The sequence below is a fragment of the Mandrillus leucophaeus genome, unplaced genomic scaffold (assembly GCF_000951045.1).
Source record: "Mandrillus leucophaeus isolate KB7577 unplaced genomic scaffold, Mleu.le_1.0 Scaffold578, whole genome shotgun sequence".
Taxonomy (NCBI): Eukaryota; Metazoa; Chordata; class Mammalia; order Primates; family Cercopithecidae; genus Mandrillus; species Mandrillus leucophaeus.
Window position 1 is genome coordinate 436,683 of NW_012106230.1, and position 27,514 is coordinate 464,196.

The 27,514-nt window shown below is 41.7% G+C and overlaps 1 protein-coding gene across 23 annotated transcripts in view; it reads right to left on the bottom strand.

The window, feature by feature from the left end:
• Window positions 1–5,574: 5,574 nt before the first annotated feature.
• CTNND1 (catenin (cadherin-associated protein), delta 1) overlaps window positions 5,575–27,514 on the bottom strand; it is a 69,128-nt gene continuing 47,188 nt past the window's right edge. For 10 of the 23 annotated variants that reach the window (XM_011998646.1, XM_011998662.1, XM_011998660.1 and 7 more), the window contains 13 exons: window positions 22,844–23,307; window positions 21,531–21,714; window positions 20,569–20,686; window positions 19,318–19,471; window positions 18,373–18,441; window positions 16,791–16,918; window positions 16,538–16,688; window positions 15,608–15,800; window positions 14,552–14,666; window positions 13,282–13,369; window positions 10,412–10,474; window positions 9,262–9,368; window positions 5,575–8,462 (listed from right to left, as the gene is read on the bottom strand). In XM_011998646.1, coding sequence (XP_011854036.1) covers window positions 8,451–8,462; window positions 9,262–9,368; window positions 10,412–10,474; window positions 13,282–13,369; window positions 14,552–14,666; window positions 15,608–15,800; window positions 16,538–16,688; window positions 16,791–16,918; window positions 18,373–18,441; window positions 19,318–19,471; window positions 20,569–20,686; window positions 21,531–21,714; window positions 22,844–23,307 — 1,846 coding nt within the window. In that variant the 3' untranslated portion in view covers window positions 5,575–8,450. Of the gene's footprint in view, window positions 8,463–8,762; window positions 8,850–9,261; window positions 9,369–10,411; window positions 10,475–13,281; window positions 13,370–14,551; window positions 14,667–15,607; window positions 15,801–16,537; window positions 16,689–16,790; window positions 16,919–18,372; window positions 18,442–18,876; window positions 18,895–19,317; window positions 19,472–20,568; window positions 20,687–21,530; window positions 21,715–22,843; window positions 23,308–27,514 lie in introns of all 23 variants that reach the window. The other 13 variants (XM_011998641.1, XM_011998656.1, XM_011998649.1 and 10 more) reach the window with 4 other exon arrangements.

The window sequence follows — 27,514 nt, forward strand, 5'->3', positions numbered from 1 at the left end:
CACCACTGCACTCCAGCCTGGGTGACAGAGTGAGATTCCGTCTCAAAAAAATAATAAGAAATAAAAAGATTAAAGCAAAAGGCATTTGAATAAGACAGAAGATAGCACATCTTGATCCCATATATAATCTAAGCTTGTATCACTAGTATAGACATGCTTTAAGTGTACCATAAGGGACAGAGAAATGTCTGTTGCAAATGTGTGACGTTGTAATGTACCACCAATTCAAAATTGAATCAATGTCCCTGAGAAAGCCCTTCTTAGTGCTCAGGAAATGATGACCCAGAGATGAGCTTGAATAGCCTAATGCTTCCCCATGACCTCTCCTACTCTAAAGCCAGTGGTACCTAAAAATGATACATCTTCATGTCAAAGGGTAGCCTCCAGCTTTAGTCTAGCCCTACTCTGAGTCAAACCCTTTTAGGATATGGGGAGGCTACTCAGACAAATAAGACTTTGCAATTTCATCAGCAAGGTATGAAAGCTTTTGTACTGACTCTGTCTTTAAGCCAGGCTGACCAACTCACATAGCAGCCAGTTTTTAACTTTGCTTTTATAGAAATTGTCTTGGAGCTATTTCCCTTGTCCCTATTCTTGTTCTTCACTCTGCTCTTTGCTGCACACATCTACTTCACTTGCCACATGCTATACCCCAGTGCTGTGATATGAAGGTGGGTGCTTCACCACCACCACCTACCACCACTGCCCTGCAGGTTCAGCTTGTTCCATCAGATGCAGCACCAGTACTAACCTTGCCCACACTCCTTTTGCTTTCTTCTCTATTTGTTTGGAGGTTATATGTCCTGTGTTCATTCTTTAGTGGTTATTCCAGCTAATATGTATTAGGTTGGTGCAAAAGTCATTGCAGTTTTTGCCATTTCAATGCAATTACTTCTGTACCAATCTATTTAGTTTTTCAAGTCTTATCAGTATCTTTACTTTCCTCCTGAAGAACCTGAAAATTAGTGTTGTAATTGCTCCCTCGACTTTACATGCTATTGTTGTCCTGCATTTCAATTCTCGTCTGTATTTCTCTCCCATAAATTACACATTCCTCTTACAGTGAAGGCTTTGGCAGTCTTGTTCAGTGTTCCTTCTTACATCTGATTCTGCATCTGAGATCATTTTCCTTCCACCTCAAGGACATCCTTTTATGAGTGGAAACTCTGCTTTTGTCTGAAAATGTTTTTATTAGCTCTTTTAAAAAAAAGTGTCACTGGGGGTAAGCTTCCATAAGAAGTTCCTTTTTTTCTTAACATGATGAAGATAAATTTCACTGTTTCCTGGCTTTCATTGTTGACACAGAAGTCACCATCTGGCTGGTTTTCTACAGGTAGTCTGTATTTTCTCTCTAGATGCCCAAAATCTTTTCTTTGGTTTTCTGCATCTCACCCTGATGTACTAGATAAGTTGGTCTATCTTGCTTGAGATTCACTGGGCTCCCTAAGTCTGAGGTTTGGTGCCTTTCATCAAACCCTAAAAAATTTCTCTTTGAATATTGCCTCCTCCTATTATCTCCTGATGTTCCAAATAATGTATATTAGATCTTATTCCATTGTCATCTCAACCTCTTGCCTATTTTCCATTCTGTCTTTATCTGGAGTGCATTCTGTATAATTTCTTATCTTCCAGTTCACAAATCCTCCTTCCATTTGTCTAATCTATTTAATCCATCCATTAACTTATTACCTCAAATTTGTATTTTTCACTTCTAATTCAAAAAGGCTTTTTTTCCACTAATTCAAAAAGTTCATTAATCATTATTTCATTACAATCTGTGCAACAATGCCAACATCTGAAGTATTTAAAAGATCAGCTTCTGTGTCTGTCTCCATTTTCACTCATTGTGCCTTACTTCTTTGTTCAGTTTATAATTTTTGGGCAAGAGCACTCATTTGTCTTGAAAGTATATCTATGGGAATTGTTCTGGGGCCTTAGAGGAATTGCATGTGCTTCTGGAAATCACCTGGAAGCATAAACAACTTTAAATTCCATAAATCACTTTAAATTCCCCAGTTAAGCTTTTTGGACCACACAGATAGCCTAAGTTTGGACTGAAAGCCCATAGAAGGCCATTTGTGGTTATGAATTGTCAGGGCAGACACTCTATACCTTCCATGTGGCACTAAGGTTGAGACAAATGAGTTCCTTGCTGCACCCTTCTATGGAGTGTTTATTTCTTGTTCACCTTTACACTGAGGGTGTCTAGCTTTACAAGGGAACCTACTAGATTTCTCATTTCCTGTTGCCCATACTTTGTGTAATCACTAAAATAGAAGGTTATGGTCTGCTGAATTTGGCAAAAATTCTGAGGAAAAGCTGGCTTTGGCAGTTACTTCCTAGGATTCCAACTTTTGCTTCATTTTGAAGAGCTGTAGGCTCCTTACTTTCGTGCCTGCTCAGCAACATGTTTAAAAGTATTTTTTATAAATATATTTACCCAGTATCTTGGTTGCTTCAGCTGAAAGGACTTTTCAGAATATCTAATCCAGCATACTGCCAAAAACAGAGCCCTGAATTAGTTCCAAATATGCACACCAACGCACTCCCCCTGCCCCGATTCTGCCAACAGCGTGAACTGTTTAAGACCAAAGATGCCTTTAAGATGGAAGGAAAAAAAGAATTGAGGTGAGCTGGGCATGGTGGCTCACGCCTGTATCACTGCACTTTGGGAGGCCGAGGCAAGCAGACCACCTGAGATCGGGAGTTTGAGACCAACCTGACCAACAAGGAGAAACCCCATCTCTACTACAAATACAAAATTAGCCGGGCGTGGTGGTGCATGCCTGTAATCCCAGCTACTCCAGAGCTAAGGCAAAAGAATCACTTGAACCTGGGAGGCGGAGGTTGCAGTGAGCCGAGATCGCGCCATGGCACTCCAGCCTGGGCAACAAGAGTGAAACTTCACCTCAAAAAAAAAAAAAAGAATTGAGGTGAAGACAAAAGTGGGTAACTGACTGGAACATCACCACGGATATCTCATATTTCTTTTTCCTCAGGCACAAATGTCTTATGGCACTGTCCATTAACACTAGAGATACTAGGGGAAAAGACAGCAGGGTAGTAATACTTTTGCGTCCTCAATAAAAATGGAATAACCTGTCCTTTTTCAACAATAAAGATGAGAAGTTTATGGAGATAAGTATTGCACTTTTTCTCAGGTAAAAAAAAAATTTTTTAAGCTAGTTGCCACATGCTTATAGCTCCTACAATTATAACAAGTGTAAAGCTCTCAGTCCATTCATGGATAGCTATCCATGGTCATTTTACACGGCATAAAAGGATAAAAATACGTCAGGTTAAAATGATCAGACCAATCAATCTATCTTACCTCCTCCAACTTTCTCTTCATCCATGTCTGTCTCTAAATCCTGGACGGATCAGTTGAACTAATGCGTTAAGTGACACAGGCAACAGAACAGTCTTAAAGCTGTGTGGAAAAAAAAAATTTCCTAGCAATTATCTTGTTTCTTTTTTGAGCTTTCCTGAGGTAGCGCTCTCTGGAAGCTACCAGAGTGATTTAAGTTTCCAGATGTGGTCTCCTTGGCTTTAGCCAATGGGGTTACTTGTTCCCCAGTTGAGTACCCTTTGTAGTTAGAAGTAACACTTAAGTCAAAGTCGGCAATTCCAGGGGATTCTCTGTGACCTAGAGGACCCCGTATTAAGGGCTAGCTTCCTGCCTCAGCAACCTGAGCATTACCTACATATGATTTTCAGGATGAGAATCTTCTCCTACCCAGATACCACACACCAACCTATCACCATTATCTCAAACTCTATTCAAAGTAATGCATTCCTTTGACATAAAGTTTCCTCTATGAATGCTCTCTTAAAATGGTGATCACATCATATTGTCTACATTCACCATACTAGTATTACTGTCAGTGGAGTTGAAGCCAGTAATCCTGGGTTCCACTTTGAGGCTGTAACCTTAAGCAAGTCACTAGATCAGTCCCTTAAGTCACAGTTAACTGACCACGCACATCAGAATAACCTGGATGGGCCAGGCGTGGTGGCTCACGCCTGTAATCCCAGTACTTTGGGAGGCCAAAGTGGGTGGATCACTGGAGGTCAGGAGTTCAAGACCAGCCTGGCCAACATGGTGAAACCCCGTCTCTACTAAAAATACAAATATTAGCTGGGCACGGTGGTGGGCACCTGTAGTCCCAGCTAATCAAGAGGCCAAGGCAGGAGAATTACTTTAACCTGGGAGGCAGAGGTTGCACCAAGCTGAGATCGCGCCATTGCACTCCAGCCTGGGTGACAAGAGCGAAATTCCGTCCCCCCAACCCAAAAAAAGAGGATAACCTGGATGACTTACCATGAGTTTAGATTCCTGAATCCCACCTACTGAATCAATTTTTGGAAATGGAACATGGGACTCTGCATTTTCAACAAGCATACAGGGAATTCTTATGTAAGCTGCTCAGGTCTATAGGGCTAGGTCTAGTCAATTCCATCTATGAAAATATTAAGAACCTTTGCTTCAGAAATAAAAATAGACAAAATGAGAAAAAATGATATGAAAAGACTGGTCCTTAGTTCTTCCTGGGTGAGGTGTTTCCAGTTTGTAGCAAAGAATATTAGTTCAGCAAGAAAAACAAGCGGCCGGTCATGCGCAGTGGCTCACGCCTGTAATGCCAGCACTTTGGGAGGCCAAGACGGGTGGATCACTTGAGGTCAGGAGTTTGAGACCAGCCTGGCCAACATGGTGAAATCCCGTCTCTACTAAAAATACAAAATTAGCCAGGTGTGGTGGTACGCACCTGTAATCCTAGCTACTCGGGAGGCTGAGGCAGGAGAATCGCTTGAACCCAGGAGGCAGAGGTTGCAGTGAACCGAGATTGTACCACTGCACTCCAGCCTGGGTGACAGAGCAAGACTCTGTCTTTTAAAAAAAAAAAAAAAAAGTGGCCAAGTGAAGTCCCAGCTTTGACCTCTGTCACAAAGTACATCAGTATCAAGAAACTTGTGAGATAGGGCCTTTACACAACATTCTGTGTAACATTTCACTGTATTTAGATACGGCACAGAGAGAAGTGTTTTTAAGATCATAGATCTTGTCTACGGCCATACCATCCTGAACGCACACAATCTCATCTGATCATAGATCTTAGCTATACATGATTCTCATGGATTGCAATCTATGAGAAAAGATCCATCTGTTTCACTCTCTAAACCTAACCTTGACACAACGCTTAGCATATTGGAGATGCTTGGCAAATATTTATTGAATGAAATAAAACAAATGGACCAATCCAGGAGGAAGAGAGAAGAGTAGGGTTTGTATATCTAGCTCAATGCAGTGAATAAGAACATAACAGGGAAATAAAGTGTTGCTGACCAAGTAGCCAGGTTTTTCTACATAGATAAAAATCACCTCAAGCAGGGCTATCAAAACTCTTTGGAAAGTAAACTCTAAACAGCTTTTTGGCTTTGTACTTCCATCCTCTAGTCTAACACTACAATTGTTAGACACAAATCAAGCTTTAAAAGGTAGATTTCCTGGTCTCACTAGCCCATGAAAGTTTTCATACCCAAGTCCTAGTTCAATAAAACAAGACAGGACCATCATCAGAAGCAGCTATATAATTTTAATCTAAAGATTTGGGCATACAGAAAGCATTTCACATAAATTCTCTTTAGTCTTTAATTATATGACAGGACATAACGACCTCAGAAAAATAAGTCTCTTCCCATAGATCTTAACCCTTGGTCTCTGCAGCAAAGACAGTTCCTGGTAATCCAGGTAATACGGTCTGTAAAATATTAATAAATAAGCCTGTCTACTGACTTCTGACTAAAGGACTGCATATAGCCTGAGAAGCAACATTATGGCCCAGTGGTCAGTACTTATATACATGGGCCTTTTGATCCTACATTTTCCTATTAGGTAGTTGGGATTGGTAGTTTCTAATCTTCTAGTCCTAAGTGTTATATTTAAGAGGGCTACATATTACAGTGGACCTTATTCAATGTTAGTTTTGTCAAATGTTGCAAAAGAATCCCAGTAATTAAAGTAAGTCATTAATTCTTTATGCTTCAGTTTCCTATCTCTTAAGTTAGCAATAAGCTCCCATGTTCAACGTCAGCCACATTCAATTTTTAAGAATCTTCAGAAGAAAAAAATGTTTCACATATAGTTAACAAGAATGTTGCTTAATAAGACTTGGGGCTGAGCTCAAAATAAATCCTGGTATAACCTCCTTCTGGTTGCTCTGGAAAGGACACTGATACATAAGGAAGTAACAAAGATGAAAAGCAGGGAAGAAATAACAGCTTGAAGTGAAGAAATGACACAGACCCCCCACATACACACTTTAAAAACTTTATTTATATAAAAAACTCATTTGTTTTTAAAAGCATTAACAAGACAGAAAGAAAAGAGAAAAGGTATGGAGCAGAACACAGGCCCCTTAGTAGTGTTCGGTGGGAAGGTGGGATTTTTGGTTCTCTGGGATTGAATGTTTAGTGTTTTTATAAACAAAAGAGGAAAAAAAAAGTTAAAGGTCCCCAAAAGCCCATGGCTGTTCTATCACCCACACCCCACCGAGAAAAAAGAGCACCAGGAAAAGAGCAGAAGAGGACAAAAGAAATCAAGAGTGGAGCCAGGTCTGGATGGGGCAATTTCCCCTGTGCAGTATGCTCTTAGGGGTCACAGAGAGCAAAAGGCTCCTTTTTGCCAGAAAAGGTAGATGAAAGTGGGAAGAAATGGAAAGCGGGGAAAGGGTAAATGAGAAATTTTAATGCACGAGTAAAGGGGGTGGTGGGTTGTGCACTTTTCTCCTACCCCATAGCCTCAATATATAAGGGAAGGGGAAGAGAGGGATAAAGAACTCCAGTTGCATGGAACAGAGCTTTTAGATTAGATTAAGCGGAGTAGAAGGCAAATAAGGAAAAGGATTAAAAATAATAATAATAATCAACCCGCATAGCAGCTGATTTCTCTAGCCCAACCTGCTAATTAATATATGCTAAAGTGAGAGGAGGCAATACTGGAGGGAGGGGACAATTGGGGAGACCACTTCCCTGTAACTCCTTCAGAGATGATGGTAAATTCTGGGCACCTAAGGAGTAAGAGTCACACCACTCACCTCCCTTACCAACCTTACTTTGAGATTCATCAGAATAGAATTTTGGCAAAATCCCACCCACATGCTGTTGAGCAAAAGCTTGCTATGACTGAAATCATGGCTATACCAATCCTCAGTGAAGAATCTGAGGTTCTCTAGGTCACTTCTCTTCTTTCTGCTATTTAGGGCCAATAGTAGGTAAGAAAGCAACAAAATATAATTTGCAAAATTATGAGAAATGAGACTGCAGAGGCAAAGAAAGGCACATGGAAGGGCGGGAGGAGATGCACCCCAGGCCAAAGGCACAAAGAAGAGGCAAAGCCAGGGGCAATCCCCACCTTGTAAGGGTAAAAGGGACAGGAGTTATGTACATCAAGTCCTTTAGTTTGCCAACCAATCCAGGGCAGAGGCAAGGGACAGGCCTATAAGGATAGGAAAAGGAGAAACAGGGGAGTGGGGAAGCCAGTTTCAGACTAATCGTTTCATGTACATTCCTACTAGCTCCTCCTAGAGGTCTTCTTCTTCCCAAAAACACATCTTTCTGCTCCTTCTCAACCAAAAGTCTTCCTTGACATTCTCCCCTTTCTATAGCCTCTTGGAAATGGCCAGGCCAACTCAGCAGACATATCACAGGGCGGGAGAAGTGGGTTAAGGACAGCCTCTGTTTAAGGGGCAGCAGCAATAGCCCAGGGTTGGCATGAGGCTTGCAGAAGAGATGGAGTCTGTAGGTTCTTGATGGTCCCTGCCTTGGAGATGAGGAGAGCAAGGTTTCTTAATCCCAGTTCTAGGAGACCTTCACTTACTCAAGGGTCCTTTGCCAGGTGGCATGTGCCAATGTTGCCGGCCTTCTTTGCTTCAAAAATAGCCATTAGGAATAAGGGAAGAGTTCACACTTTCCCCTCTCTAAAAGAAAATAAAAGTCCCTTCCCCACCAGGAAAAAAATCTTGATTAAGAATCATCAGTTTATCAGACTGCTGGACATTGCATATACAGCATGTAACTTCCAATTCTTCCCACGGCTTCCAGTGAAGATTGCTATTCTCTCCATCCCTCCCTCCACAAAAGGCCAAGAGTTCCAGGGAGAACTGGCAAAAAGAACTAATCTGCAGCAGTTTCTCAAAATATGCAAATAACTGAGTCAGGCTTCTTGGGAGAAAATGGAGGGAATGGGGGAGGGGGAAGCGTTGAGACAATTAAACTTCACCGGAAGAAGTTGGGAATTGATGGAAAGAAGGCAGCCACGTAGGGCTGTAAGGGCAGGAGGCAGCCTGGCAGTTGGCACAATAGTCCAGCGAAGAAAAAGGAAAATCATCAGTCAATTTCACCACCAAAAAATAAAAGTACATATAAGCCCAGATGGAATGGAGACAGTGGTGCTAAATCTTCTGCTGTGGAGAAAAAAGAGAAAGAGAGGATGTTAACGGGGTTGGGATTAAGGAGACCCCCCCCCCTCAAAAAAAGCTGAGCAAATCTGGAAACAGGAAAGCAGCACATAATGGAGAATCAGATTACCAGCTGCATGTCCCAGACTCTTAAGAGGTAATAATCACAAAAGCAGAACCCCTCGAGCCCCATGTGGCTGAGACTAGTTAGCCTCTGGCCTGATCAGATCAGCGTGATTGACAAATTGCTGGTACACAGGAGCCTCCTTCCTCAAGGACAATCTTGGGGGTGACTGAAGGACATACCATGGAGGGGTAAGACACTTGGCCCCCCTCATCATCCAAAACCAACACATCCAACTCTTCCTCCAGAGATTCCTGCCCCTCGTCCTGCTGTGAACACATGCAATTTGTTAGTATGAGTAGAGACAGGAACCTCATGTGTGTGCCAGACCTAGGGAAACTCTGAAAATTTGTAAACTCAAACAAAACAAGATATAATAGTAAGAGAAGGGCAAAACATTCATAAACAGGGAGGAAGAGGAAAAAGGTAATGTTTGAAAATAGATCAGTTAGTGTTAGTCATATCAGTAACACTTTTACAGACATGCTTCCCCCATTTTGACCACTGCAGAATAACGGCCCACGAAATCCCAACATGAGTCAAAACCCTTACTTTTTCCTAAAAACCTCTACCAGAAAAGGATGCAATCTTTCTCTGTACTTTTTTTTGTATTTCACAAAACACATAGGATTCAAAATAGAACTAGCCTTAGACAGATAGCAGTATATAAAAAGAATTTACCATCAAGGGTGTTGTTCCCTTCAATGGCTCCATGTCGCCTAGATCCCCCGATCGATCCAGTGTTCTATTGTGGTCTCCTCTCTCATTTGGTGTGGAATAGTTGTTATCTGGTTAAAAAAAAAAAAAAATGTACGCAGAAATATGACATTCCCCTCTACTGTACAATATATATCAAGCAGATGGGTGTAATTAGGCACCACTGTTGGGAACTGAGCTTGCCAAATGCTCCAGAAAGGCACTGAAGTCTGATGGTCCCAACTTAAAGAACTTGAATCTGGCTGACCGCGGTGGCTCATGCCTGTAATCCTAGCACTTTGGGAGGCTGAGACGGGCGGATCACTTAAGGCCAGAAGTTCAAGATCAGCCTGGCCAAATGGCGAAACCCCATCTCTACTAAAAATATAAAAATTAGCCAGGTGTGATGGTGTACACCTGTAGTCCCAGCTACTCAGGAGGCTGAGGTATGAGAATCACGCCACTGCACTCCAGCCGGGAGTGAAAGAGTGAGACTCTGTCTCAAAAACAGAACTTGAATCTTGAATCTAAGATGGAAGACAGTATGTATAAAATACCCAGAATATGGCATAATAAAGCTAAACAAGAGGTCTGTCTGAAAATGGTATTAGAATTAAAAGAAGAGCGAGTGAAATATGCTGCAATCGTTAGAAAGGACCTGACAAGGGAGAACAGGACTTGAGTTAAACCTTTGGAGACAAAAAGAATTTGGAAAAGCAAAAGGGAAGGACATACCAGTAAGAGGTATTACATGAGCAGAATCAAACTACAGAGTGAAAAGACAGAATAGCAAGCAGAATAGTTAGGCAGAAACAGAATGTATCCATTCACTCCGGAGAAGGAGACTGGGGTAGGAATATAATGGGCTATAAGTTTAGGGACACAAACTTGAATGTGTAGTAACGGGAGAGGCATAGAAAGATTTCTGAAAACCTTTGAGCATGTAGGAATGTGAAAAAAGTAGATCAGATTTTATTAAATTTCCTTACATACTTCAAAATGGAAATGATCAGCCAATGCTTTCCCAGGATGGTAAATGGTTAAGGGTGTTAGAAAAAAAACTGTAGAGCTAGACAGCTCTCCTTAGCCCAGTGAAATATTACTCCACATCCTTAGGCAGGAATTAATCACATACCTAGCGATTTTGTGTTTGATCCCATATTGCTCATCTGAATTTCTTCCCGATCAGGTTTCTTATCTGTATGAAGTCAGAAAGTTATCCATGTCAAAAACAATTCTTCAAAATCTGTCCACATCATGAAAATTGCTCTCTGGTCCTCCTTTCTTCCCTTCATTCACACTTCTACTTAGCACCAACTATGTGCACCACAACGCCTGGATAATTTTTAAGTTTTTTGTAGAGATGAGGTCTCACTGCATTGCTCAGGCTGGTCTCAAACTCCTGGGCTCAAGCGATCCTTCCACCTCAGTCTCCCAAAGTACTGGGATTACAGGTGTGAGCCATCACACCTGGCCCCTACAGACTCTTTAATCAAAAAACAATTCCATCTAAACCAGCAGTTTTCAAATTATTTGATCTCAAGGTCCTTTTACAGTATCAAGAATTATGAGGATCTAAAGAACCTTCATTGGTGTGAGTTATATGTATTAACTGTTACCATACTGAGAAGTTTAAAGTATCTATTTCACTGAAGTAAACTTATTACATGTTACCATAAACAATCTTTAATAAAATCCTTTACATTTTTGCACATCTCTTTGAAGTTTAGCTTAGATTCTCATATCTGCTTCTGCATTCAATCTGTTGTGATGTTATTATAGTTAATGTATATCAAGAAAATCCAGCCTCACACAGATAAAAAGTTGGAAAAGAGAGGATGATTTTAATAGTCTTTTCAGATAATTGTGGTTATTATTCTTTAATAGTATATTAATTAATAGTAGTTTCTTAAAGGTTGATAGTAATGTGGAATCTATAACTAACAATCTCTTCATACTGTTTAATTAAAATCCATCGGTCCTTCTTGCACTTTTAATGGATCAATTACCTATGTGCGATTTTGACATATGCATTTGTCACTTGCAAAATACTGCTTCAAGTTATCCAGATGTTCAAAATGCTAACACATAGCATTATACAATATTTTGAAATCACATTTGTTAATATCACTGTTTATTTCATTAGAAAAGTCTTTTTTAATTTTATTCATGTATTTTTTGAGACAGGGTCTTGCTCTGTTGCCCAGGCTGGAATGCAGTGGCGCAATCATGGCTCACTGCAGCCTTGACCACCTGGGCTCAAGTGATCCCCCTGCCACAGCCTCCCAAGTAACTGGGACTACAGGAATGTGCCACCATGCCTGGCTAATTTTTTTGTACAGACATGGTCTCATTACGTTGCTCAGGCTAGTCTCAAACTCCTGGGCTCAAATGATCCTCCTGCCTCAGTCTCCCAAAGTACTTAAATTATAAGCATGAGACACTGCACTCAGCCTAGAAAAGTCTTTTCAGTATTGGGAAGTTACCAGGCTCACAGTAGCAAATAAAAGTTTTTCAAAACTACAATTTCCACTTGAAAGCTCAGGCAGCAAACACTGTGTTCTTTTCCTCAAAGCAACAAGCTTATCGCATTCATTTTTTGAGGAAATGTCTGCCAAATGCGCACATCTGAATAATCCCTTTGTCTACCAGACATTTTTTTCCAAGTAAAAATGGTGTTCCATTAAACAAAGTGGCTAGTGTGACTGGGTGCAGGATGTAATCCCAACACTTGGTCAAGGCAGGAGGATCACTTGACACCAGGAGTTCAAGACCAGCCTGGATAACATAGGGAGACCCCATCTCAAAATAAATAAATAAACAATTAAAAAGTGGCTAGTCTAACTAGTAACTGAAACAATAACATAAGTACATTTCCTTAAGACAACCATCATGCTTTAATATGCTATTTCATCAGTACAGAATATTAAAAAGATGTATACTCAAGGGTAGAAAAATAATAAAAGTGATTTTTATTTTCTTATGAGATGGAGTCTCTACTCTGTTGCCCTGGCTGGAGTGCAATGGTGCGATCTCAGCTCACTGCAACCTCTGCCTCCTGGGTTCAAGTGGTTCTCCTGCCTCAGCCTCCTGAGTAGCTGGGATTACAGGGGTCCGCCACCACACCCAGCTAATTTTTGTATTTTTAGTAGAGATGGGGTTTCACCATGTTGGCCAGGCTGATCGTAAACTCATGACCTCAGGTGATCCGCCCTCCTCAGCCTCCCAAAGTGCTAGGATTACAGGCATGAGCTACCACACCTGGCCTGATTTTTTTTCTTCTCCAATTAAGTGAAAATGGCTCTCTGCTTTTACCTATGTGAGTGGCAATGAAGACTACAATGACTCATTCAGCTTTATGTCACTGCTAAGTCACCAGAAGCATCACTGCTTTCTGTGCCATAAGTACAAATGGTAACAGTCTTGGGACTCTCAGACCACACTTTAAGAACCAATAATCAAGGAAAAAGGCAAGTGTGATTAAGATAATAATGGTCACAATATACACTTCATGTGAAAAAGAAAAAAATTACAAAACAAAATATATAATTCATCTCAGAGGAAAAATGTGTTTGCTCACATGGTAAAAATGTTTAAAAAGATACAAGTGGTTTTCTCTGGATAATAGAAACAAGTGATTTTTTGTTACTTTTCTGATTGTTTATATTTTGTAATTTTAAAATAGTAATTATCTATTATAATATTCGGTATTAAATGGAAATTTAAAAGGAGAAAAAATAGAGAAAACAGACTAGAGTTCACTTTCCAGTGTTTTAAGTTCACAAGCAATGATAAGGGAATCACACTCAGGCTAATTACCTGTTTTGTTTTAATTTCTAATGCTTAGACCTACCCATTTCTGCATTAGGATCCTGGAGTGGAGAATTATTCCCCTCCCCCAAAAGACTACCTAATTCAGAAATAATATATATCCTACTTGTTAGTAAGCCACCTAGAACAGCAAGAGTGGCTAAAAGGAGAGGGTGTGCCTTCTGGATACTGCACCTGATTTTTGGTTCCGGTCAATGAGAGGGAGAGTACTATCATCGTATGAATGACTGCTCTGGCTTCGGGAAGCATTGTTTAGATTCACCTAGAGGCAAACACAAACGCAATAATATCACAGAATACTGAATTCACCCATATCTTATGCTCTAATGGGCATAAACCTCTAGGTTCCTATTCCCAAATAGAATTACAAAAAAGCAACTCATAAGAGTTGAATAAATAACCTAGATAGTGAAACAAACTAGGATATTATGGCTTCTATTTGTGTTCCAGAACAGGAGATTACAAAGGATCCAAATGTTGATACTATCAGAAGAAAATACAGTTTCAGAGAATAGTAAAAATTCTCTCAAAGGGCGATGGTAGATTTGGGCAAAAAGGCCATCATCCTTCATTATCACCTGCACCTAAAGTATGTTATGACGTAGAGGGATGCCTGAGCTGTGTCAGCAACAAATGAATTGTAGACACATCATCCTTTTGAGGAGTAAACCAAATGTTTTTCTTTTCTTTTTTTTTTTTTTGAGACAGGGTTTAGCTATGTTGCCCAGGCTGGAGTGCAGCAGTGTGATTTCAGCTCATTGCAACCTCCACCTCCTGGGCTCAAGCGATCCTCCCACCTCAGCCTCCTGAGTTGCTGGGACTACTGGCAAATGACACAACTGGCTACTTCTTTTATTTCTGTTTTTGGTAGAGATGGGTTTCACCATGTTGCCCAGCCTGGTCTCACACTCCTAGGCTCAAGCAATCCACCTGCCTCAGCCTCCCAAAGTGTTCAAATTACAGGTTTGAGCCAACACGCCTGGCCAGATAATTCCTAATGAAGAAATATGGGTCAAAAATAGATTCAACATGAGGCCAGGTGCAATGGCTCACGCCTGTAATCCTAGCACTTCGGGAGGCCAAGGCAGGCGGATTGCCTAAGCTCAGAGTTCAAGATTAGCCTGGCCAACATGGTGAAACCTCATCTCTACTAAAAATACAAAAAATCCTCTGGGTATGGTGGCGTGCGCCTGTAGTCCCAGCTACTGGGGAGGCTGATGCACAAGAATCACTTGAACCCGGGAGGTGGAGGTTGCAGTGAGCCAAGACTGCACCACTTCACTCCAGCCTGGGCAACTGAGTAAGACTCTGTCTCCAAAAAAGAAAAAAAAAAAAAGATTTAACATGATGGTGAAATGGCAGAAACCAAAGACAACAGAAGCATTATCCTGGGACCAAGAAAAAAAAAAAAAAGTAAAAGTCTTGGTCTCAAAAGTTACTATACCTGAAAGTCTGATTTCTTCCATCCTTCTTTCTCCAGTGGCTTCCGCAGTTCCTTATATCCCCAGATTGTTTGTAATACAAGTGCTGCTGCTCGAACTTCTTTTTCTGAGCGGTTCCTTTGGAGGAAAGTAACACCATATGGAATTTGGATATAAGACCAGGAAAAAAGCTTAGACCCTATATCGTCTAATAACATAAGAATATAAATGCCAGCGGCAGGGCATGGTGGCTTATGCCTGTAATCCCAGCACTTTGGGAGGCCAAGGCAGGTGGATCACCTGAGGTCAGGAGATGGAGACCATCCTGGATAACATGGTGAAACCCCATCTCCACAAAAATATAAAAAAGTAGCTGGGCATGGTGGCACACACCTGTAGTCCCAGCTACTCAGGAGGCTGAGCCAGGAGAATTGCTTGAACCCGGGAGGTGGAGGTTGCAGTGAGCTGAGATTGCACCACTGCACTCCAGCCTGGGTGACAGAGCGAGACTCTGTCTCAAACAAGAATATAAATGCCAAAATGGGTTAAATCAAATTTTTACCAAATCCTGTATTCTACCCCAAATAGTGACACAAAAAAAGTCTGACATAAGAGCCTATTAATTTATGGATCAACATCAAGACAGGTAATAGAGCAATAGCTCTTCACACTTTACATGTAAATAAGGGGAAATTTCCTTTTTTTTTTTTTTTTGAGATGAAGTGTCGCTTTGTCGCCCAGGCTGGAGTGCAGTGGCGCAGTCTTGGCTCACTGCAAGCTCCGCCTCCCAGGTTCACACCATTCTCCTGCCTCAGCCTCTCGAGTAGCTGGGACTACAAGCGCCTGCCACCACACCTGGCTAATTTTTTCTATTTTTAGTAGAGACAGGGTTTCATCGTGTTAGCCAGGATGGTCTCGATCTCCTGACCTCGTGATCTGCCCACCTTGGCCTCCCAAAGTGCTGGGATTACAGGTGTGAGCCACCGCGCCCGGCTTCCTTTTTCTTAGTAACCAAAAGAAGGAAACAACTCCCCACTCACTCAAATTCTTCTGATTGTAATTTTAGGTGGTAAGCTCACCCTGATTTGTTGATCAACACCAGCTTCTCAATACCCTGTGTCTCTCGAAGCTTTTTGGCAGCCTCCAAGTTCTCGGCGATAACCTCATTGATAGTGTTCAAAATAGAGACCACAGTGTCCTCAGAGAAATTCCAAGAGGAATTCTGCTGTCCTCCTGGCAGATTCTTTACCAAGTTAGGAATAGCATGTTTACCTAGTCAGAAAGAATGTATACAGGGAGAAAAGATCAAGTCAGGTCATGAAGAGCCTTACATTATACTTAATTGCATTAATCATATCAAGTGTAGGTGCTGTCCATAAGAATCAACTTCATTATCCTATAGGATTATCATCTCAAAAGGGCTAAGGACCTGAAATAGCCATGGATTTACTGTCCTACCTATTCCTTTATTTCTTTTCTACTTCAACCACATTGAAAGTGTAAATACTGTATATTAGATAAGCTACACAGTCCTTTCAGATACTCTAATGAAAATATCTTGAATATTATAATAATTTGATAGAAGAGTTATTATGAATTTAAAATATAAATAAACAACTGGGCTCCGCTACTAACTAGCTACATTAACTCTGGGCAATTTACTTAACTTCCATGAGTTAAGTAATTTCTTATCCTATAAAAAAAAAATGGACCTTTGTAAAGTGGTGAGGATTAAATGAAAACACAGAAGCATTTAACAATGCCTAGTAACAAAGTAAGTGCTCAATAAATAATAGCAATTATTATTCTATTTTTGAAGAGTTGTCATTTGTTTTCTTTCCAAGAACCATTAAATTAAAACCCTTACCAACTCTCGCATTCATGAACTATGAAGCGGGGGAGGGTGCTTCCCTTCAGTCATTTCAATAAATTCAATAAATTATAGGCATCTGCTGGACTACAAACACTGTACTAAATTTTGAGGTAATAGTTAGCATTCAACTCCTCACCAATTAATTCTTTGTTGCGAGCATCCACAGCCAGGTTTCTCAGTGCTCCAGACGCAGCTTTCACCACCCGTTCATGTTCATTAGTCAGGAGGTCAGCTATGGCAGAAAGAGCCTTCTCTTGACGCAGAGCAGAGCGGATGTATCGACCATACTAGAATAGCACATAGAAAGGGGTAGAACAAATTACAAATGGCAGCAAACTAGTTATCTAAGTTTTCCCATCTCCAAATCCATTTTCTAAAAGGTACTTTACCGTCCAGCGCCCAGCACACAAATTCTGGATAGCTCCAGCTGAGGCTTCTAAGATGGCAGGAGTCTTGCTCTCCTTAAGAAGTGAGATGTATATCCGAACCACCTCTGGCTGAAATAAGAGCTCATAGCCTGCACAAAAGAGAAAAAGAAGGCAGAAGGTGCTAATCAGTACCAATAAACCAGGCTCTAGCTGGCTGGAGTCCAGCCTTAATACTCCCGATTGATGTTCTACACCATCAGGTTCCCTAAACTCTCTCACACTCTCTACAGCAAATTTAGAGGCCAAATTCCATGTCTTAAGAATAATGAGGCCAGGCGCAGTGGCTCAACACCTGTAATCCCAGCACTTAGGAGGCCAAGGCGGGCAGATCACGAGGTCAGGAGATTGAGACCATCCTAGCTAACACGGTGAAACCCCGTCTCTACTAAAAATACAAAAAATTAGCTGGGCGTGATGGCGGGCGCCTATAGTCCCAGCACTCGGGAGGCTAAGGGCAGGAGAATGGCGTGAACCTGGGAGGTGGAGCTTGCAGTGAGCCGAGTTCACGCCACTGCACTCCAGCCTGGGCGACAGAGTGAGACTCGTCTCAAAAAAAAAAAGACTAATGAATCCATGGTAAGAGTGGAACAAATATCAACTCATTATACTCAACTCCTCTCTTTCCTTCCTTCTTGCCTCCTCTCCCATAGCTTTGCCTTTGGTTCTACTATGAGCGCTCAGGGGCTCCATTTAGCTCATTGACAGCACTCAAGGTTAAAAATTCCTCATCTCAAATCAATTATTTCTAGCTTAACCCAGTCATTCTTCCCATCTTTGCAATTATGACAATGGTCCATTACAGAGTAAACGTTTATAATTTTTATATCCATGGAGAGCTGTGAACTTTGGACTCACTGTATTGATGAAAATAAAGATCCAAATTTCTTATAGTAAAGTGTAAAAATTATCTTTTTTTTCTTTTGGAGACGAGTCTCGCTCTGTCGCCCAGGCTGGAGTGCAGTGGCGCGATCTCAACTCACTGCAACCTCCGCCTCCCGGGTTCAAGCGAGTCTCCTGCCTCAGCCTCCAGAGTATCTGGGATTACAGGCACCCGCCACCATGCCCAGCTAATTTTTGCATTTTTAGTAGAGACAGGGTTTCACCATGTTGGCCAGGCTCGTCTCAAACGCCTGACCTCAGGTGACCTGCCCGCCTCAGCCTCACAAAGTGCTGGGATTACAGTCATGAGCCACCGCGCCCAGCCTAAAAAGTATCTTTCTTAGTAAAGGAGCTTCTTTTAAAAGTGAGGTTTAAGTCTCAGGCACTGTAGTGGTCATTTATGGTTCCCAAATTTCTGCTCTAGACTACCATCAGGACCTTATTCTATCCTCAAGTAACCTGAATAACTGCCTTAACAAGTAGTCCTTTGTAAGTTACTGCTGTAATACTATACAGCTTCCCAATACTTTCACAATCATTTCAGTCTGTAAGTTGGAAAAGAGAGGACAATAAACATGTTACATAAAGTCTGCTGTTAAGTTACCAAATATCTTATCTTTGTACTATGTTTATGAGACCTTTGGAGACTGAGAAGATAACTTACCCCGAGCTGGACTCGTTCTTTTAGGGAAATCCACTGTGTCATTTGCTGGATCCTCTATGGGTTTTTTCCCTATAAAAATGAAAAAGGGCAGGAAAGGGGGTAAGTCAGTTTAAAATAGAAAAGATTCCACCTGGCACATTTTTCATTCTTCAGTCAGAACCTTTTGATCACAGATGCACCACGAGGAGCAAAGGGCGGGTGGGGGCAACTTGTTCCAGCAGGGGACTATTCAGAAACAAGGATAGAAAACAGGCAGCAGATAGGTAAGATGAGAATGACCATTGTTGATGCTATTGTCCTGAGCTCTGATAATGGGGACTGCTGCCCAGAAACAGCATGCCATGAGCTATTAGCTCCAAAGAGCTAAACCTGTTTCAGTGTCTTCCTCAACTGAACTTTCCTACATGCATAGACAGGGAAAGGTTAGGCAAGGACATACTAGGGAAGCTAAAACCAAAACATGCAAATTAGAAGTAGATAAGCACCTTAAAAGACTCCACTCACCTCTGGAGAACCACTCATCTTCCAGTGCATCACCCAAGGCAGAAAGCAGAGAAGAGAAAAGAAATAAGAAAAATGCAGGAGAAAGATGTCAGCAGAATCATGGGCAAATAAGCAGGGAAGCACAAAGAAGAAAAGAAAAACACAGAAAATGCAAAGGACGTATGGGGAAGAAGGTCCCAGATTAGTTGAGTTCTCATTTTCCACTGCCCCACTCATTGATACCACCACCACCACCACCATCACCACCAACACACCACCACCACCACCCCACCACCAAACCTTGAATGAAGCACACAACACAGGAGAAGCAGCAAAGCAAAAAGACATCCATAACCAGGCAGACTCCCATATTGCTTGCCAAGTATTTTGTATCTTAAGCTAAAGTGTTCCTTCCTTTCCCTGTCCCACATTAAAGAGTAAGAAACAGGAACCAAGACTCACCTTTGCCCTTCTTGGCCCCAAAGCAACTGGCAGCATGTGGCCCAGTATTGTTGGCAACATTGGGAGCTGCCTCTTGGTAACGCTCTGCCTGTGGGATCTCCCGGTGAACTTGATATGATAAGTTCCGAAGGAGGCAAACACAGTTTTCTACAAGCTTAGGTACACAAGATAAAAGGGCCAATGAGAAAAAAGAATGTCTATTGTGATTTCTCCACAGGTTTCCATGACTCAGGTATTAAAATGTTGATATTCAAATGCATAACCCAATCCATAACTTCTCAGAATGCCTCTTAAGCGCTCCAGGCTTCTTGAAATCCCTGTAGCCGCAGGCTAATGGAAGGCCCAACTATGGACTTATTGGCTTCTGCCACTATTTGGTGTGTGACTGAAACTTGGATCATCATTCTTACTACTTAGACAATGTACAATTTTGGAAGACAGCTAAGCAGCTTTAAAATATATAGGTGACAGATTTTTAAAAAAAGAAAAAAAAGCTGGGCACAGTGACTCACACCTGTAATCCCAGCACTTTAGGAGGCTGAGGCAGGTGGATCACCTGAGGTTGGGAGTTCAAAACCAGCCTGGCCAACATGGTGAAACCCTGTCTCTACTAAAATACAAAAACTAGCTGGGCATGGTGGCAGGTGCCTATAATCCCAGCTACTCAGGGGCTGAAGCAGGAGAATCGCTTGAACCCAGGAGGGAGAGGTTGCAGTGAGCCGAGATCATGCCAATGTACTCCAGCCTGTGCGACAGAGCCAGACTCCATCTCAAAAAAACAAACAAACGAACAAAACACATGTTTTAAGTTGAATGCCCACTTTAAGGGGTAGGGGCTTGGCTGGGCACAGTGGCTAACGCCTGTAATCCCAACACTTTGGGAGGCTGAAGTGGATGGATCACGTGAGGTCAAGAGTTTGAGACCAGCCTGGCCAACATGGTGAAATGTACTAAAAATACAAAAATTAGCTGGGCGTGGTGGTGCACGCCTATAATCCCATCTACTTGGGAGGCTGAGGCATGAGAATCACTTGAACCCAGGAAGCGGAGGTTGCAGTGAGCTGAGATCACATCACTGTACCCCAGCCTGGACAACAGAGTAAGACTCTGTCTCAAAAATAAGGGGTAGCGGCCAGTAAAAATAGTTAACATTACTTGAAAGCCTGAGATGATAGGTCTCTGACCTACAGATACTTCATAGTTCTGGTGAATGGAATTCACTCAGTCATTAAAGGTAAGACAAGCACTTACCTTGCTGTCTGAATCCTTCTGCCCAATCTCAGCCTGAACAATGAAAATGAGGGCATCAACTAAACCATCACATTCCCGAAGTTTCCGGCGAGCTTCACTCCTCTCTGAGCTTACATTCCTGAGGGGAAACCAGAAGCTTCAAGATGACTCAAATCCAGAAATCCTCCCTTAAATATCCCTCAACACCTACAAGATTCCTGAATATTTTTTTCTACTCACTATAATAGCAAATACTTATCATAAGCAAGGTACTGCAGTTCAGAGAAAGTTGATTAACAGTCCCCGCCTTCTGAATGTCTATATCACTGTGGGGTAGGGGTTAATGATATATACTAGATGCAGTAATTCAAGATGGAATATACACTTCTTGTATGGAAGTATAATACATATGTAGAACAGAGCACGCAGAGGTGTATTCCAAAGAGAGACAGATTATATAGCAGCATGTATAGGATATAAAAATAAGTCAGGAAAATTTTAATAAAATAAAGGCACTTGAGTTTAACCACAAAAAGATAAATAAGAAGAGAAAGGCATTCACAGAAAGAACAGACCTTCCTCACTCATGCCCTAACCTCCTAGTGCTCTGTACCCCTTTTGCTGCATTTATCACAGCCTGACTTGAAATATAGATAACTAGGGCAAGGACATAGACAAGTCCAGGACTAGACCACCTTACATGTGGTAGATGCTGAACAAAAGCTTACCAAAGTAGATGAACAAAGTCAAAGAGCCATAAAGTGAAGAGGATGTGTGGGGAACAGCAAGAAAACTGATATAGGTACATGTGGTACACATAAGAGAATAGCAACAAAGGTAGAAAGACAGGTTGGAGTTACAGTATGCAATACAGATAGGAATGGAGGCTAAAGAATAGGCTAAAGAATTTTAATTGTTTTTTAAGGAAATTTAAGTCAGTCCTCAAAAATTCACCTTCATATTCTCAAAGCCCCTATTGTTACCTAAGGCAGCCAGCTGTGTTGGTGAGCACCGATTCCCACTCAATATGGCGTGGCTTACAGTCTTCATTAGGTTCCCGCTCCCAACCAGAATGAGGAATGATCACTTCATCTGTCAAGGCATGCAGTGCATGGTCCACAATCTCCATTTTGATTGAGTCATGGGATGAAAGATTCCACAGGGTTCCTGGAAGAGACAACTCATCAGATGGCTCTTGAGCATTCAAAACATGTCTGAAGAACATCAAAGAGAATCCCCTATTATATCATTTCTCAGTCTTCCCCAGTGACCAAATACCTTGTAGTAATATTCAAGTTTTGTTTGTGAACCTCAGCAAGAAACATGTTCTACATTACAGCTCAAAATAAACATACAGATCATGAAATAAGGTTTTGTAAAGCAATATTTAATGATAAGCAATGCTCTCCGATCTATCTATACCAGAGTTTTTCAACCTCAGCACTACTGACATTTTGAGCCAGATAATTCTTTGCTATGAGGAGCTGTCTTGTCTATTGCTGGATGTTTAGCAGTATACCTAGCCTTTACTCACTAGATGCCAGTAGCACTCCCTTTCCCCTGTTCTAAGTTATAACAACCAAAAACATCTCCAGCACTACAAATGTCCAAATGTCCTCAGGGCAGGGCAGGCAAAATGGCCCACAACTGAGAAGCAATGGTCTATATTACTTTTTCTTTATTCCTTTCCCTTGGAATGCTGATTATGCTCCACAAAATTGTGTTTTATTCACTAATGGATCACACAAATAGACCACAACCCACAATCTGAAAAACTACTGCTCTAAATAAAGCAAGGACCACAAGCTTAAATGTCTATATGGGCCAAGCAGGTGAGTCAAGAGAGGAAGATATTTAAAAGAAATTACAAGCATGTGAAAAAATAGCAGTTGACAGCTCCATGTTTGGGAAACAACATCCTAAACGGCTGTAGTTGGTCAGATAATAGAATGTGTTGGAGATTAGTGTAAATTAGAGAACACATGCTCCAATCAGTTCAGACCAAATACTGCTAGGAAAGAAAAGAGATCCATTGTTAACAACTTTTCCACATTTTTAATAGAAGCCAAGAATCTGGAATTTTAAGTGAAATCTTCTGAATTTTAAACATCAGCAACCAGTTCTTTAAAATTTCAAAAATGCTGTGTGATCCAAACAAATCTGTGAGATGGATTTGACCCAAGGCCACCACTTCACAACCTTTCATCAAAAGTAAAAGGTCTGGAAATCCCTCTAGTTCTTAACATCACTGGAGAGTAATAGTGACTTAGCAATTTTCCTTAGGCCTAGAACTCACCGGTAATGACTTCAGTAAGGTCCATATCACGAGCCTTTCGGAGCAATCGCACAAGGGCAGGCACACCATCACAGTTTTTTATGGCAATCTTGTTATCCTGGTCACGTCCAAAAGAGATATTCTTGAGAGCTCCACAGGCTCCAAGGTGCACTTCCTTTTTGGGATGGTCTAACAATCCCACCAGTACTGGGATGCCCTTGAGCTTCCGCACGTCAGTCTTCACCTTGTCATTGCGGTAGCATAAGTGTTGCAGGTATGCAGCTGCATTGGACTTGACAGCATCCAAGCGGAATCCAAGCATGGCGATCACCTCTGGCAGCTCTGGCTGTCTCCAGTTAGGAGGTGGGGGCCCTCCTTTGCGCAGGCTATCCAAGCTTGCTAAACTTCCTCGCTCATGCTGGGCCAAAGGAGCCCAATAGTATTGATCCGATGGCACCTCCTCACCAATCATGTCTTCGTAGCTCCTGAGAAGTTTTGGAATAACCAAGAGAATACATCAAGTCATTATAGCTAGCTTCCTGGACATTCCCATTACCCTCATCTGCAAAGCAGGATTAACTGGAGTTTCAGTGTGCTCATCTTCTCTCTCCTTTGCATGAATAATATACTGATCAATTTTCCTCAATGGGTTAGGAAAAATAAAAGGTAATAATCTTAAAGGCACCTACAATTTAATTAAAACTACACTTTTTTCTTTGAAGTCTGCAGGCTTAGAAAGTAACAAGCATTCAGGAGAGGCTAATCAAAAAGAAAGAATCAAATCCTTATTATTTATCATTTACTTGAATGATACCTGACAGCTATTAACTTTTCTAGGTAGAGATCAGGATAAACTCTCAAAAAGCAGAATTAACCAAAGCAACTGACTCAATGCCACAGAAGTCTGAGAACAGTTCCTTAACCAAACAGGAAATTAGGCATTAACACACAGGAAACAACTGGCGGGTTAAGACCTTTAAATGCATTTCATATTTAAGCTTCTCCTTATCCTATTTTGGAAATTATAAAAGATGGATTGATAGAGAAAAACTAATAAAGGGCTTCCTGCTACATTATAGGAGGATCTGGGTTTGGTACTGATGAGGTATAAACTTGAAAAGTAATTTTCACAGTCATCCCAAGGTCATGTCTGCTACTCAACAAATGTGTTAGCGGTAAGATTCCATCCTCCAATTTCTAAAGACAATACCTCCAGTTCTTTCAAAATGGAGCCTATTCACCAACATCACATTTGGGAAGCCCAGCCACTAGGAACAGAGAAAGCAATTGAAAGTAAGAAAAATCAAACCAGGAGACAATTCTTCCTGTTTCAGTACTACCAACAACCACTAGAGGGTGAGTCTGTCACACTATTATTTATTCATAACTACCAGGAAGAAAGAAACCCATTATCTGTGAGCTCATCTCTTCTGGCTCCCACAGGAGAGGAGAATCTATTGTGTGGAGCATTCCAAATAAGCCGTTGTTTGTTCTACAAAACCACTCCCACTGTCACCAAATACTCAAAGTTGCCCTGAGCAGAAGGGCTGCCTCACAGGTATCAACATCAACTATGCAACAGTGATTCAGATGGACAAAGTATTTAGTAAAACATGACCAAGATGGTCTTAAAATAACACGGAAACTGGACCAGGCGTGGTGGCTCACATCTGTAATCCCAGCACTTTGGGAGGCTGAGGTGGGCGGATTACCTGAGGTCAGAAGTTCAAGACCAGCATAGCCAACATGGCAAAACCCTATCTCTACTAAAAATATAAAAATTAGCTGGGCGTGGTGGTGGGCACCTGTAATCCCAGCTACTTGGGAGGCTGACGCAGGAGAATCACTTGAACCCAGGAGGTGGAGGTTGCAGTGAGCCGAGATCGCACCACTGCACTCCACCCTGGGCAACAGAGCAAGACTCCATCTCAAAAAACAAACAAACAAACAAACAAACAAACACAGAAACAAAATGAATAGCTTAGATAGCTAAGTTTTAAAAGTAGGCTATTGAGCAGTATGTTAAGATTCCCTTTTTGTAGAGGGAAAATAGGATACAGTTACATGTACAATAAAAAAACCTCAAAGGATATGCACCAAAATGTTAACAGTGGTTCTTTATTAATAGATGGTATGCTTTTCTGGGTTTTTCAGGCTCCGTATTGAACATGTTTAACCTCTATTATTAATATACAAAATTATAAGAACAATTACCATAACCAAAATTTCCAAATAACTCTATCTTATATCTTTTTCTATATAGAGGCAGTGGATTGGACATTCTTTCCTCTGTTTTACAAGTAACAAAGCTGTGCCCAGGAAGACCAAATGACTTGCTTGAGGCTACTTAGCTAGTGGCAAAGGCACAACTAGAACCAAGGTCTCAGGGTTCAGTGCTTTTTCCACTAATCACTGCCTCACTGTTTAAGTTTGACCTCGTGTTACTCTTCTAGCCTGGAACAGGAAGCAGCAAATATTCTTGCTAGTCAAGCAGGTTTCCAAGTCCATTGCTACCCTGGAACAAACCCAAGAACGGCCCAAAACTCTATGTGAACTAGCACAACTAGGGACGGCAGAGAATGACCTGGCCACCCACACCCATCTGGGTCCAATCACTCTTTACTAATGAGGAAGTCAGAAAAAGCAGACTTGCAGTAGAGCCAACACCCTGGACAGACTGCTTCAATGATGGCTGTTATCTACCACTGTTCTAGGTTGCACCAGCCGAGGTCTGGTGCTCCTGGAGGAATAAAAATGACTCACATGGGAGTTGGATTTGCTATCCAAGACACCTGAAAGGTGAGTGACTCAGTCTTAGATAATGGGGCCTCTACCCCTGGGCCCAGCCCTGTTCACTCTTAACCAAAGCTACCTAATATACGAAGAAAATTAGCACCAAGGCATTTGCTTTAAAAGGTCATGACCCCATATAGAGAAATTCAGCAACAGCTGCTAGGATATCCTTACCATCAAGACAACCATAAATCATCCCTTGTTTCTTATCATTTCTCTTTGCGTGGAAAACACTGTTTCTAATTTATTCTGAAGCAGCATTGGCAGCCCATGGGCCAAACCTGTTTTTGTACACCCCCAGAATGCTTTTTATATTTTTAAAAGATTGTTTGAAAAAAAGAACAACATATGACAAAGATGATACATGGCCTGCAAAGCCTAAAATAGTTCTACATGGTCCTTTCCAGGGGTCTGTCAACCCCATTCTAAAGCATTCTCTCAAGGCAACAAGGCAAACCATATACCAGTCCAAACATCAATCACTCCTTTTTTCACATCACCAAAGAAATCTCCAGGGACAAGTAGTAAAGTCAGAGTAGGCAGCTGCTTAGTGACCTTTCACAGTGTTGCTGATGTAACTCCCAACCCCCACTCAAGGATGCCACCACAATTTCACTTTACAATCAAATAATAAGACCCTAAGCACAGAATGTCAAGGCCCTTGTGAGGTCAAAATTTGTTTTTAACTTTGGGATTAAAAACACCACAAGGAAGTTCTTATATATATCCTTAACTGTCTCTTTTGGTCCTGTATTCCTAAAACCTTCAACTCTGTTTTGTTTTGTTTTGAGACAGTCTCACTCTGTTGCCCAGGCTGGAGTGCAGTGGCGGCATCTTGGCTCACTGCAGCCTCTGCCTCCCGGGTTCAAGTGATTCTCCTGCCTCAGCCTCCTGAGTAGCTGGGACTGCAGGCACGAGCCACCACACCCAGCTAATTTTTGTATTTTTAGTAAAGACGGGATTTCTCCATGTTGGTCAGGCTGGTCTCGAACTCCAGACCTCAGGTGAGCCACCTACCTAGGTCTCCAAAAGCGCTGGGATTACAGGCATGAGCCACTGTGCCTGGCCCATATATTCAAATTATAGAAAACAACTTGTGGACCAGGCGTGGTGGCTCATGCCTGTAATCCCAGCACTTTTGGAGGCCAAGGCGGGTGGATCACCAGAGGTCAGGAGTTTGAGACCAGCCTGGCCAACAAGGTGAAACCACATCTCTACTAAAAATATAAAAATTAGCCGAGCGTCATGGTGCTTGCCTGTAGTCCCAGCAACTAGGGAGACTGAGACACGAGAAACACTTGAACCCAGGAAGTGGAGGTGGCAGTGAGCCAAGATGGCGCCACTGCACTCCAGCCTGGGTGAAAGAGGAAGACTCTGTCTCTAAAAAATAAAATTAGAAGTCCAGGCGCGGTGGCTCACACCTGTAATCCCAGCACTTTGGGAGGCTGAGGCGGGTGGATCACGAGGTCAGGAGACAGAGACCATCCTGGCTAACACGGTGAAACCCCATCTCTAATAAAAATGCAAAAAAAAAATTAGCTGGGCGTGGTGGCGGGCGCCTGTAGTCCCAGCTACTTGGGAGGCTGAGGCAGGAGAATGACGTGAACCCGGGAGGCGGAGCTTGCAGTGAGCCGAGAACGCGCCACTGCACTCCAGCCTGGGCGACTGAGCGAGACTCCGTCTCAAAAAAAAATAAATAAAAAATAAAAAATAAAATTAGAATATATTATTTTCGTTTAAAAAATTATATATATTATACAGATATACATTTATATTTTATATATATAGCAAGTCAATACTAAGCCAAGTCAGAAAAGGGAAAAATGGGGTAGCCTTTCACCCCAAAAAAAAGCAGAGGGGAGGAGGCCACAAGTATCTCTGATCCCAAAAAGCTCTTAG